At 42.4% G+C, this 12,968-nt stretch overlaps 1 protein-coding gene across 1 annotated transcript in view; it reads right to left on the bottom strand.

The window, feature by feature from the left end:
- Positions 1-12,968, bottom strand: part of NT5C1B (5'-nucleotidase, cytosolic IB) — an 87,508-nt gene that overhangs the window by 20,381 nt on the left and 54,159 nt on the right. The window contains exons 4-5 of the mRNA XM_073625343.1: positions 7,699-7,828; positions 4,751-4,873 (exon numbers count right to left, since the gene is read on the bottom strand). Of these exons, the coding sequence (XP_073481444.1) occupies positions 4,751-4,873; positions 7,699-7,828 (253 nt within the window). The remainder of the gene's footprint in view (positions 1-4,750; positions 4,874-7,698; positions 7,829-12,968) is intronic.

Raw genomic sequence — 12,968 nt, 5'->3', positions numbered from 1 at the left:
GCATGCAGGTCAGGTGCATGCTTTGGCCAATCATCGTACAGCAATGCACTGCGATCTCGCAGTGCATTATGGGGCGTTCCGCGGCGCTCAAATCTCCCGCAAACGCCCCATATGTTCAATATAAACAAGAAAAAATTGCGTATGTTCAGTTCATTTTAGAACAAACGAACACCCAATGTTCGAGTCACACTTACGATCGACTCGAACCGCGGGCTCATCCCTACCCACTGCATGCAATGTGTTTCCAACCAGTAACAAGACTTCCTGCTGTCCACAAAGCAACCTGATTAGAAACTCGCCCTTAGGCCGATAGGAACTGACTTTCACACTTCAGCACATTTAAGAGTTTAAAAAAAGAAACAGCAACCTAAGGAGCAAAATCCTCAAGGTTATTTCTAGATAACAGATTCCACTCAATATAGCAGGATTTATCCAGATAAGTGTTCAAATTTAATTGCTGAACTGTGTCAATTATGACCAGTAGTGCAAGTTTATAAATAGCATGACAACCCTGATTATTCATTGAGTGGCTGAAATGAAGAAAGAATTGCATTCATTCCCTGATAAATACGTCTACTGGCAGTTTTTATATAGGCCGGAATTCTCCTTTAACTTGTAGAAGTCTAATAGCACTCTGATGTGCTGTCTACGGAGGACATTTGTATTACAAGAGCAAAGCCAGACATGGCACAACAAACTATGGACAAAACAATATACATTGGTGACTGTGCAATATAAACGTGTGATTGACAGACCCTGGAAAGACTCCAAGCTTGTCCGCCAGGCTCTCACACTATACCAAGAGGGCTGCAAACCAATCCTATCAAGAACAGTTTATGAAACATATGAAAAAACATACACAGCCGAGGAAGAGGAACAGACATGAGCTGTTTAGCTGGAAGTCATTAGGGTCCTTTGTTTGAAGGGAATTCCTAACTTTTCATCACAGAAACTTAAAAATATCCAAGATGCTGTTGCCAATAAAAAAAAAAAAAATACCTGGAAAAAAAACCCCTTTATATTCACCAGTTCCTTGATCCTTTGCTCTGTTCAAGAACTGAGTATAAAACGTGTTCTACAATTACTAGTGCATTTACTTATGCTACATTTAGGATACTATTGGAGGTCTATGGATATACTGCTAATGGATTTTAGCCTGTCGTGCTTGAATAATGTGTTTCAAGGAGTGTACTGTGTACTCTTCTCACTATGCTGTGTATATGTTTGTGTTGTGAGTAAATCAGTTAATTACCTGACCAGCAGAATTTTAACATTACCATAGCCCACTAAATACCTGGGTGTGTCCTGACACCAATAGAGACTACACATTTTTACAGTATGGGAAATGTAATTAGTATCTCGTTGATATTCAATTGTATTATGCAATTGGTCTCCACTTGTTGTTGTTTTGGTAACCCAAAAACTGATCCAATAGAACTTTTATTAGGAGATCCACAAACAATGATTATGGTTCCAATCCCAAAACTGAGCATTTTTAGAACCCAATCCTGACGGAGCGGCCCGGTGAGATTTCTGGCCAAGGGGTTAAATAAAGAACTTCATAGCCCTCCGAGTGGCATTAACTGGCAGTCTCCAATCAAATGAAGGTTTACCATATGTATTTGAGAAAGCCAAATACAGAGTGGCTAAAAAGTTTACTGTGATAATTTGGCAACCACCTGTCAATGAAGGGTCTGCATTTTGAAATTCCACCCAAAACAATAGGGGATGGATACCAACACTGAAAATGGCATTGCCTGGCAGCTTTCAAAGAAAACTGTTTGCCTTGCAGTATTAAAAGTATTACTCTAAAGGAAAACCTTTTTTAATATTTATCGGCGTATAGCACGCACAGGCGTATAACACGCACATTCATTTTAAGAGAGAAGTTTCAGGAAAAAAAATTAAATTTTAAATAAGGAACTTTGAAGTAAAATAAGGGTCAGTGCCCATCTGCAGCCTCACCACTGCCATCAATGCAGCCTCATCAGTCCACATCAATGCAGCCTCATCAGTCCACATCAATGCAGCCTCACCAGTCCACATCAATGCAGCCTCACAAGTCCACATCAATGCAGCCTCACCAGTCCACATCAATGCAGCCTCACCAGTCCACATCAATGCAGCCTCACCAGTCCACATCAATGCAGCCTCACCATTGCCATCAGTGCAGCCTGATCGATGCCCATCTGCAGCCCAGAGGGGACAGGGAGGGGGGCGGGATGAGCGCCGACAGATTACATACAGTGAGAATCTCCTATGATAGACAGAACAGTGGTCCAATGGCGGCCCAGGAGACAGGAGTTCCTATTACAGAGGCCGCCAAGTAAACAGGAGATTCTCACTGTATGTAATCTGACGGTGCTCGTCCTGCCCCACCTCCCTGTCCCCTCTGAGGCAGCTAAAACTGAAGTATTGGCGTATAACACGCACGCACTATTTGCACCCAATTTTCATGGTGAAAAAGTGAGTGTTATACGCCAATAAATACAGTACATCCACACTGGTATGGCAACGTCAGTAAAAAGGTCTACCTTTATATGCATTTGGAAAAGAGAGCTATGTGAATATTTATTTTGACCGTCCCCATTGTGGTGGATACCTCAGTTGAATACGGGTTGCTGTTGCATAACAAAAGAGAACAATACCAGTTCTGATATACTAATCCGTTTTGATCCCTAAAGCATAGGATAGAGCAGGGCAAAATTTCTATTCTAAACACATAAGAAACATTCTAAAGGCTATTGACAATTCATATACTTTCTATGTAACCGGAACATTTATAGTTTAAAAGTAATAACCATTAACTTATATTTTGGTTCCATAGGAATATATTACTCAACAGAACATCATTGTATAGGTATACACTTGGAATGCCAAGAAGGGATAGACCTGGTGGTTTCCTTTAATATCTTTCTATCTTTTAATAAAATGACTAAATATATATGTTTGTATTATTTTTTTATATGGTTTGGTTATTTTATGGCTATTACATTAGCATCGCATTTACCAGAATGTGAAGAAAGTTATACCAAAACACTGGGGCTAATGGCTAAATACAGAGTTGAAAAACATTCATCATTACAGTTTTACTTGTCTAAGGACTTCTGCACAACCAATATCCTTATTTACATGAGATTTCCACACTAGTCGAAGACACCAGTAGCCAATTAAAGCATAGCTTAACCCAAAAACCTAATGTTAATGGGGGATATGATCAACATGTATAAATACATAAGTGGTCCATATAGTAAACTTGGTGTTGAGTTATTTACCTTAAGGTCATCACAGAGGCCAAGGGGGCACTCTTTACGTCTGGTGGAAAAGAGATTTCATCTCCAAATACGGAAAGGTTTCTTTACAGTAAGAGCTGTGAAAATGTTGAAGAGACTCCCTCAACAGCTGGTTTTGGCTACCTCAGTAGATTGTTTTTAAAAAGCCCTGGATTCTTTCCTAAATGTACATAATATACAGTGCCTTGAAAAAGTATTCATACCCCTTTAAATTTTCTACATTTTGCCATGTTACAACCAAAAACATAAATGGTTTTCCAAATATTTTACAAATAAATATCTGAAAAGTGTGACATGCATTTGTATTCAGCCCCCTTTACTCTGATACTCCTAACTAAAATCTAGAGGAACCAACTGCCTTCAGAAGCCACCTAATTAGTAAATAGGGTACACCTGTGTGTAATTTAATCTCAGTATAAATACAGCTGTTCCGTGAAGCCCTCAGAGGTATTTGAGGTTTTTTTTACTATGTTGGTTGAACTGTATGGACTCAAGTCTTTTTTCCAAACAGATTAACTACAATTTGTAACTATACAATGTAGTGTAATGCAACTAATAGGCTGCATTAATTTTTTTCAAGATTTTTTATTTTCACCTGGTAATCCAGTGAATAACATACTTCCTGACCCTGGATGACTACGCTCAAACCTCTATTTTATCTATGAAGAGAGCTATGATTGCTATGAAGGCTGGACTTCAAACATGTCTGCCTTTGTGCATCTCTCTTGCATGGGGGGTGGGGGAATCATTAGTTTACAGAAGGAAAATAACATTTTATGCTTTCAGGTTTGTTTACAGAAAAGGAAATGGATGCTGCATTTTTAGCAACACCAGCAGGTATTTTCTGTACTTGCAAAAAATTAGCTTTAAAATGAAAATGAATTGAGCCACCACATCTAAGGAATGGTGAGTTGCAATCCATTTTTTTCTTGGGTTAAGTCATGCCGTAGGCAAGTCATCTTCCTAGAACAGTAATATAGCTCCCCATGTCCATTTCCTACCTCCAACTACAAGAATTGCTGGCTAAAATCACAAAGACTTTAGCAGGTAAAACAGAAAACCTATATGTATTTCAAACATGCATTTAGAGTTCCACTTTAAATGCACTACACAGTTTCCATTTGCACAGATGTAGAAGGAAGCAGGTGCCCCTACTAGCCATATGTAAATGAGATGCAGAGATGAAATACGAGGCACAGGTAGTGTACACATGGATGGAATGAATAAACGTCTTGTGAAAGGAGCCAGAGAAGAAAAGCATGTGGCCAGACAGCAGCCCATACAAGAAGCTCCATTTTAGACTGTACAGAACATGACTTCACAGTGAACGCTCAGGCAACTGAGCTGCGAATAGAAAGAGCACATTCACCCACACGCATTGATTTTTCCAGACACCAGCACTTGGCTTTCCTGTTTAAAATGCAAAGTTGACAAACAGGAGAGTGAGTGGACCTTACCTGCCTCAATGGCCTCTTGTACTTTCTCCGAGTCTGACGAGAGGTACAGGTTAGTGAGGTAAGCTTTCAGGTAGCCAATGGGGCTTTTCCCTCCAGTCATGCAGAATCGCTCAATATTCAGACCTGAAACATACGAGATTGTTTGGTGAACTTGTACACAAATGTTGAGTATCACATCCCTATACCACTATTATTTCACACCAACACTAGACTTCAGGCTTCCATACCATAATATTTCAGTGCAGTCAACTAGTGGTACCATTGTTGTAGAGCACAGGCTCTCTAATTCCAGCATTCATATGTTCTCATTGTGTTTGTGATGTGTTTCTTCATTTGAGTTTGAAGATAAGACTTATTTGGATAGAGTGGGCAATGGATAAAACCCCTGACAGTTTTTTTTTTTTTTGTTGTCCTGTTAGAAGATTTCACTTCCTAACTGCAAAAAAAAGGGCATTTCCCACTTAGTGCCTATTTACGACACAATGGACCCTGTTGCAATACACCCTTTTTTGTGCGCATGTGTGTTGCATTAGGCAACCCATTCATTTTGAATGGGCTGTCAACACAACTTACCTTATGAAAAAAAAAAATAGGAGCTGCACTAGTTTTTAAAACACAAAGTATTGCAAGGCACAGACCACTTTCATCTTTATGTTGTGCTGCCCTATAGCATACTGAAGCACATCATGGACATGTGCATTGCAGTGCAAAGGATAATGAAGGTCCAACACTCTACAACACACATAAGTAGCACATTGTCATTCGTTATTGTAGCACATAGTATAACGCATGTTATGACAAATATGGTGTGGTAGAAATGAGCTCCCTAGCTGCCCCCACCAGAAGACTTTCCCTTACCTCTTTTAGCCATGACAACTGTTATTTTGGATTTTACATCACTTTCAGTCTCAGTGACAATGGGTACCAGGGAAAATAGAGAGCGGGAAACTTCCCAGTAGGGAGACACCCAGCAATAAAAAAAACCTAATGGGGTTCTAACTTATTGCCACTCTATCAAAAACTTAAGGTTTTGACTGTAAATAGTCTTTCAGTTTTCCTATACAATTTAAACAGTAAGAAAAGTAACAGGTAGACTGTATAAGTGTATGAAGTGTAACCATTCTTTACTTACCACTCCAGAGCTACCCTACCACTTATTCAACCAACCAGTAAAAAATATCCAATACTTCCAGGTGGAGGGCAACACGTTTGGGCTCCCACAATACAGTGCTTTGTGCCTGATGGGCTCATTGCTAGAATAGAACAACGCCCGTGCCCAGGATGCATTATTAGCCTTGTGTAAGCATTCAAACGTCTCAGATATCTAAGCTTACGCTAGACTTTAGGGGGGCTGTTACAGTAGACTGGGATAATAGGGAGTACTTACTGTAATGTGAACCTGTTACTTGCCTATTAATGGAACTGTGACTTAAAGTGCAACTTTAGACAGAAAATTAAGCTCTGCAAGATTACTTCAGGCTGGCTCCTTTTGCAGGTATAGCTATGTAAAACATTCAAAATAAGTGCCTATACAGTTTAAAATACAGTAATACACTGTCTCACCCTGCTCTGCACATGCTCAGTTTCTCTCCATTTTTGGCATTGTGCTGAAACACAGAGCTACTAGAGGTCAATCCTTTGACAGCCTAAAGATTTACTGCTGCTCTGGGCTTCAGAAAAATGGCAGCCTGCAGCAAGAAGAAGCAGGAGCAATGCTGGAGGCTAATTACAGCACACAGCAATTTTGGTTTCATAATTATTAATGTGGAATGTATGTCCCTTGCTAAAGAACATTATTTTTATTAAGTCATTATGGGTAAAGTTCTTCTTTAAATCAAGGATATAGACCCTTCTGCTGAGCAACTCTGATTGGGGGGGAGGGGGGTGACTGCGCAGCATGGGATCAAGTGACAATTTAAGTCCAGGCCCTAAGCAACGTGAGAGACCTGATGAATATGGCTGGACAAGCTTACTGTGTATACATTCAAAAAAAGCTGAAACATTCTTGACCTCAGCATAGATAGCATTAACACTTTATTTTCCCGTTGCCCGGGTTAATCTTGAATGGCTTTTCAAATTAGCCCTTGTATTCCTCTGCCTGCATGACAGTAATAGGAATATTAGATTGCAACCGTGTCAACTAATTTCAGTAAATTGCTGTGGCATATTTGGGTGCTATATATCAAAATTAAATACATGCACTTAAATATAAATATCAGAATTTATGTCTGCATTCCAGAAAACCTTCGGAGGGGGGAGTCTTTGATACATGGTAATTTGTACTGTAGAGAGGTGAGGAATCAATTTTAAGAAAATATGCTGCAGTTTGAGCAAATGATTTGAAACAGCAGGACTCAAACGCTGTTCTCATCAGAGAAAAAAGGCCTAGGCTTACTGTGTGTTTAACTTGAAAAAGAAACACTTGGGTTTGTTATTGTTCAGTGCCTGACATAGGTGTCATGATGAAAGTCTTCAGTAAGACCACCCTGGGGCAAGCCACCACTTCCTGATTAACTCCTCACTGAGCTCTATCTGCTGACCTCAAACCTACTGATCCATCCCTACCCCAGCTGCCTGTTGTGTTTCTCTCTTTCAACTTCTCACACATCCCAGCAGCAAGAGGGGAGATGTCATCATTACTCATGGCTGAGAAATCTGCACATAATCCTCCTGTTAAGACAACTGTATCAGCAGAGCTTGGATATAAGAGGCCTATGGGAGGAGGCAGCAGCCATTTTGCTCGGTGATGGTTCTAACGTGACAAGTTAAGTCTGCGGCGCTGGGATTTGAGAGTCTGTTGAAAGTAGAAAAATGTGTGTTGTCACCGGAGCCGTGACATAAGCAAATAAACATATCTACATTAAAGAGGACTGCCAAGCAGATGAAGCAGACGCTTTCCTTCACAGTGGTAGCAAATCTGAGGCTGGCCAGTTATTTATTTGACTTACCATAATGATTGATGGTGTTTATGAGCCGTACGCCAACCTGGGCGTGGTTATTGGTCATCAGCACAATATCAAAGAGTTCTTCGCTATCTGGGTACAGTTCTCGTAGCTGCCCATTCACCTCCTCCACTGCCTGCGTAAGGGAAATGCCAAGAGAGAGGTTATGGGTGACCTCAATAGAGGATTCTTATCAGCAACATAATCATGGTTCTATTTAATAAAACAGTCAGAAGAGCAGTAAGGATGTGCAATAGCCCATAACAACCAGATTCCATCTATTATTACTAATATAGTTCCTACAATGTTTAAAGTATAACTGCATTCTTAGAGCATCCTGCACCCCCAGCCCTCCTCCCAAGCTTATTTTCAATCTTCTCAGATCCAATTCACTCACTAGATCACCCAGCTGCTTGTCAAAAATCTTCCCAGCCAGGCCTCTGCAATCCCATACATTACTAGATTTTTGACACATGGCCAGGCAATCTAGGAGGAAATATCTTGCTGCTTTAGGGACAGGTGAGTATAAGATTGGGGGGGCTAGGGGTGCAGGTGGTAAAGTAAGTTTAACTACCCCAAAAGTGCAGTTATATTGCAAAGTAGGACTGTGGCCAGGCTATGAATATTCAGATATATACATTGTCTTACAGAGCAGTAAATACTCTTTAAAACAAGCTCTCACTGACTTCTGTAGTTGCAGTCACTGTGGAGCGATTCATCCTCAGGTTTACAAGAAAGAAGCAAAGTTGTTCAAATTGGGTCTCTGCTCTTTTTGCTCTCTCTTCTTTCTGTGTTCCTACTCTGTGTTTATATTACAGATTAGAAGACTAAAAAGTTGCCATTCCACTACTGGGAGGGGGGGAGCAGAATAAACTAAGCTGGTGGAATGAAACTGAAAGTACTTTCTGCTGTGAATTTTTAGGATGAATTGTCCCACTGTGTTGGTAACTACAGAAATTAGTGAGGACTTCCACTGGCTATCCAATAGTGGGGTCCTCTGATGCCGCGTACACATGGTCAGGCTTTTCGACAACAAAGGTCCGACGGTCTTTCCGACGGAGTTACGAAGGACTTTCCACGGACTTTCTAATGACCGGACTTGCCTACACACGATCACACCAAAGTCCGACGGATTCGTACGTGATGACGTACGACCGGACTAAAATAAGGACATTGATAGCCAGTAGCCAATAGCTGCCCTAGCATCTGTTTTTGTCCGTCGGACTAAGCATACGGACGAGCAGATTTTTCGACTGGACTCGAGTCCATCGGAAAGATTTGAAGCATGTTCCAAATCTAAAGTCGGTCAGATTTTCGACCAAAAAAGTCCACTGCAGGTCCGATGAAGCCCACACACGGTCGAATTGTCCGCCGGACTCGGTCCGTCGGACCAGTCCGGTCGAAAAGTCCCTTCGTGTGTACGCGGCTTAAGACTCCAGAGGACTGTAGTAGCAAGATAATGTCACCACAAGGGGACCGGTCAGTAATGGGGACAAACTGGAGTGCTGGAATACATGTCTCTACTCAGAAAAGACTAACAAGAGACATGTGGCAGATTAATATAAGCAAAAACAACATCAGAGGGTTTTTATGTTGATTTGGTGGGTAGGTAGGTAGGCAGGAGTAAGGGAGTTCAGGGAGCCACAATATTTGTATGGAGGTGCGCTTTAAAAAAAAAATTCTGTCTGTTAAGAATAGGTCAATATTTCAATGTCCATAGACCTCACAGAATAATTAGGCTTTTCTTTCCGTTTTAGACAGAGTAGGTAAAAGTCAAAGCCCAACTTGACTTTCAGTTCAGATCAGCTAAATACTTTCCAAATGCATTAAACAAAAAGGTATGCAAAATCTACCATTATTTTCTTTCAAAAGCAGCTACAGCCTGAGTATCCGCTCAAAGCCTCTCCACTGCCAGCATCCTGTAGAGACACTTGCTGTCTGTGTGAAAACAGTGGGCTCTCTTTCGAAATCAAACATGCCCTCAGCTTGGTCACAGCATGCGGGCAGGGGACAGACTTTCTAAGGAAAACAAACTGTAAGGCCTCTTCCATATGAGGCGAATCCGCTCAGTGGAGTCCGCCAGCTCAGCAAGAGATCGCTCCGTTGATCTCTGCTGAGCCGGTGGATGACAAGTCCGTCTCTGCTCACTGAGCAGGGAGGGGCCTGTCATAGCACCGCTGACTCCTATGGACAGATCGGATGAGAACGGACATCATGTCCATTTTCATCAGATCTCATCCGATCCGCCAAGATGGATGGCGAACGTATCGCCATACATCTGATTTTAGCGGATCGGATGGCAGACGGGTGTCAGCAGACACATGGATGGCCCGACATGCAGATGGCAGACATGCGGATCCGAGCGGGCTTGCCGTGTGAAAGGGGCCTTATGCCGCGTTCACACGGTCGGACTTTTCAGCTACAAAAGTCCGACAGCCTGTCTGACAGACTTTCGACAGACTTTCGACGGACTTTTGGCGGACTTTCTAATGACCGGATTTGCCTACAAACGATCACACCAAAGTCCGAAGGATTCGTACGTGATAGCGTACACCGGACTAAAATAAGGAAGTTGATAGCCAGTAGCCAATAGCTGCCCTAGCGTTGTTTTTTGTCCGTCGGACTAGCATACAGACGAGCGGATTTCTGGGTCTGGCGGAGTTACGATGTAAAGATTTGAAGCATGTTGCAAATCTAAAGTCCGTCAGATTTGCGACTGGAAAGGCCCGCTGAAGGTCCGGTGAAGCCCACACACGATCGGATTGTTCGCCGGATTTTGGTCCATCGGCGTCCGTCAGACCAGTCCGGTCGAAAAGTCCGACCGTGTGTATGCGGCATTAGACTTGGCACACCTCTTGTTTTGATGCACCTGGAGTGTGTTTAGCTGATCTAAATTGAAATTTCAGTTGTGCTTTAAAATTTATGTCTGGTTTTTATCCTTATTTGTGATCCCATTCGGGAGAAGGTGGGAAAGAAAACAACTTCTTACAACAGCAACAAACAGTTCAGTTGCTAGCACAATCAGCCTAGTATCCAAGACTACCTGTCACAATCATTTGCAAAAAATGATGGTTTACAGGCCATCTACTGATTTTGAAAATGCATCCATTAGCATGAGCTACCATGAGTTTTCAGACCTTTCAATTTGATGGTTGCAGATAACACTATATTGCGTCCAGAGCACCTTGATGAGTTGCTAGGAAAAGATGTTAATAAAAACAACAGATTTTCCAATGTCCGGGCATTTTGCCTTGTATGAAAAATGCACATGACCATGCATTTGGGGTGAACGGGGACTGAGCGACATAGTAAACCAACCCTCTGGGTGTGCTAATGATGTACAAAAAGTACATTTATGGTTCCAGAGATCATGTTAATGGAACGCATAATTCACGACTTTCTGACTTTAAAATTTTGCAAATTACTACTTTTTCTTCATAAATTTTGGCCAAAATTTATACTGCTACATTTCTTTGGTAAAAAAAACCCCAAATCAGTGTATATTATTTGGTCTTTGTGAAAGTCTATCACTGAAAATTGATCTTACCTGATGTACTGACGGCCTATATTATTGCTTGAGACCCTAACAAGCCAGGACAGTACAAATACCCCCCAAATGACCCGTTTTGGAAAGTAGACAATCCAATGTATTTATTAAGAGGTATGGTGAGTTTTTTGAAGTTGTAATTTTTTCCCACAATTCTTTGCAAAATTAAGATTTTTTTCCTTCACAGAAGTGTCATATTAACAGGTTATTTCTCTCACACAGCATATGCATACCACAAATTACATCCCAAAATAAATTCTGCTACTCCTCCTGAGTATGGCGATACCACATGTGTGAGACTTTTCCACAGCCTGGCCACATACAGAGGCCCAACATGCAGGGTGCACCATCAGGCACATACATTTCAAATCTAATTTGACTACCTATTACACTTTTGTGAGACACTGATGGGAACTGTAGTGGCAAGGATCCGGCACGGATGAGTACTGATGTACATGAATGTGGCACGAATGAGAACGGATGTGGCATGAATGTGGCATGGATGAGGCACGGATGACCGCAGATGAGGATTGGATGAGCATGAATGAACCATGGATGAGCCTTGATTGAGCCATGGATGGGAATGGATGAGCCGTGGATGAGCATGGATGAGCACGGATGGAGCATGGATGAGTATGGATGGAGCACGGATGGAGCATGGATGAGCACAAGTGGAGCACAGATTGAGCATGGATGAGCACGGATGGAGCATGGATGAGCCAGGGATGGATGGAGCATGAATGAGCCAGGGATGGATGGAGCATGGATGGGCCAGGGATGGATGGAGCATGGATGGGCCAGGGATGGATGGAGCATGGATGGGCCAGGGATGGATGGAGCATGGATGGGCCAGGGATGGATGGAGCATTGGCCAGGGATGGATGGAGCATGGATGGGCCAGAGATGGATGGAGCATGGATGGGCCAGGGATGGATGGATGTAGCATAGATGAGCCAGGGATGGATGGAGCATGGATGAGCCAGGGATGGATGGAGAATGGATGAGCATAGATAGAGCATGGATGAGCCATGGATGGCTGGGCACAGATTAGCACTGTGGGCATTCCAGAGACAGCCCACAGCGCTGCTGAACCCGGTTCCCCCCTCTCCTCGCACACTGTACCAATCGGTGCGAGGAGAGGGAAGGAGCTGCCCCGGACATGCTCTGCTTTGTTTACAACTGATCACTCCATAATTTGACGGAGTGATCGCGTGGTAAAGGGGCGCTGTCATTGGACCTTTACCCCGTTCCGTGACGCGCCGGGTCCAGTGGACCCAACGTTCACGGACATTCCCGGGTGCGCACGGGAGTACGATTCTGCGAGGATGTCCACGGACGCCCTCCCAGAATAAGCCGACCGCGCTGTAGCCATCTTTCGGCTATGGCCCGGTCAGCAAGTGATTATACAACTTAAGTTCTCAATATAATTTCCAAACAAATTGTATGATCCCAGTTCAGTTGTTGATGGCCCCAACCTTTAACAGGTTTGTCCATCTCAATCTGTCAAATCTGTCTGTGGCTGAACTTCTTCCAGATTGTAGTAGGGGTTGTATAATTGTGATCCTTGTATGATCACATGTACCGTCCAAGCCTTCTACTGTCCAATCACATATCAGTTAGCCATAGACATTGTGTGCAATCTACAGTATCTCACAAAAGTGAGTACACCCCTCACATTCTTGTAAATATTTTATTAAACTTTTCATGTTACAACCCTGAAGAAATTAAA

Source organism: Aquarana catesbeiana, linkage group LG04 (genome assembly GCF_042186555.1).
Source record: "Aquarana catesbeiana isolate 2022-GZ linkage group LG04, ASM4218655v1, whole genome shotgun sequence".
Lineage (NCBI taxonomy): Eukaryota > Metazoa > Chordata > Amphibia > Anura > Ranidae > Aquarana > Aquarana catesbeiana.
The sequence above is the reverse complement of the archived record's forward strand: the minus strand, read 5'-3'. Positions and strand labels throughout refer to the sequence as shown.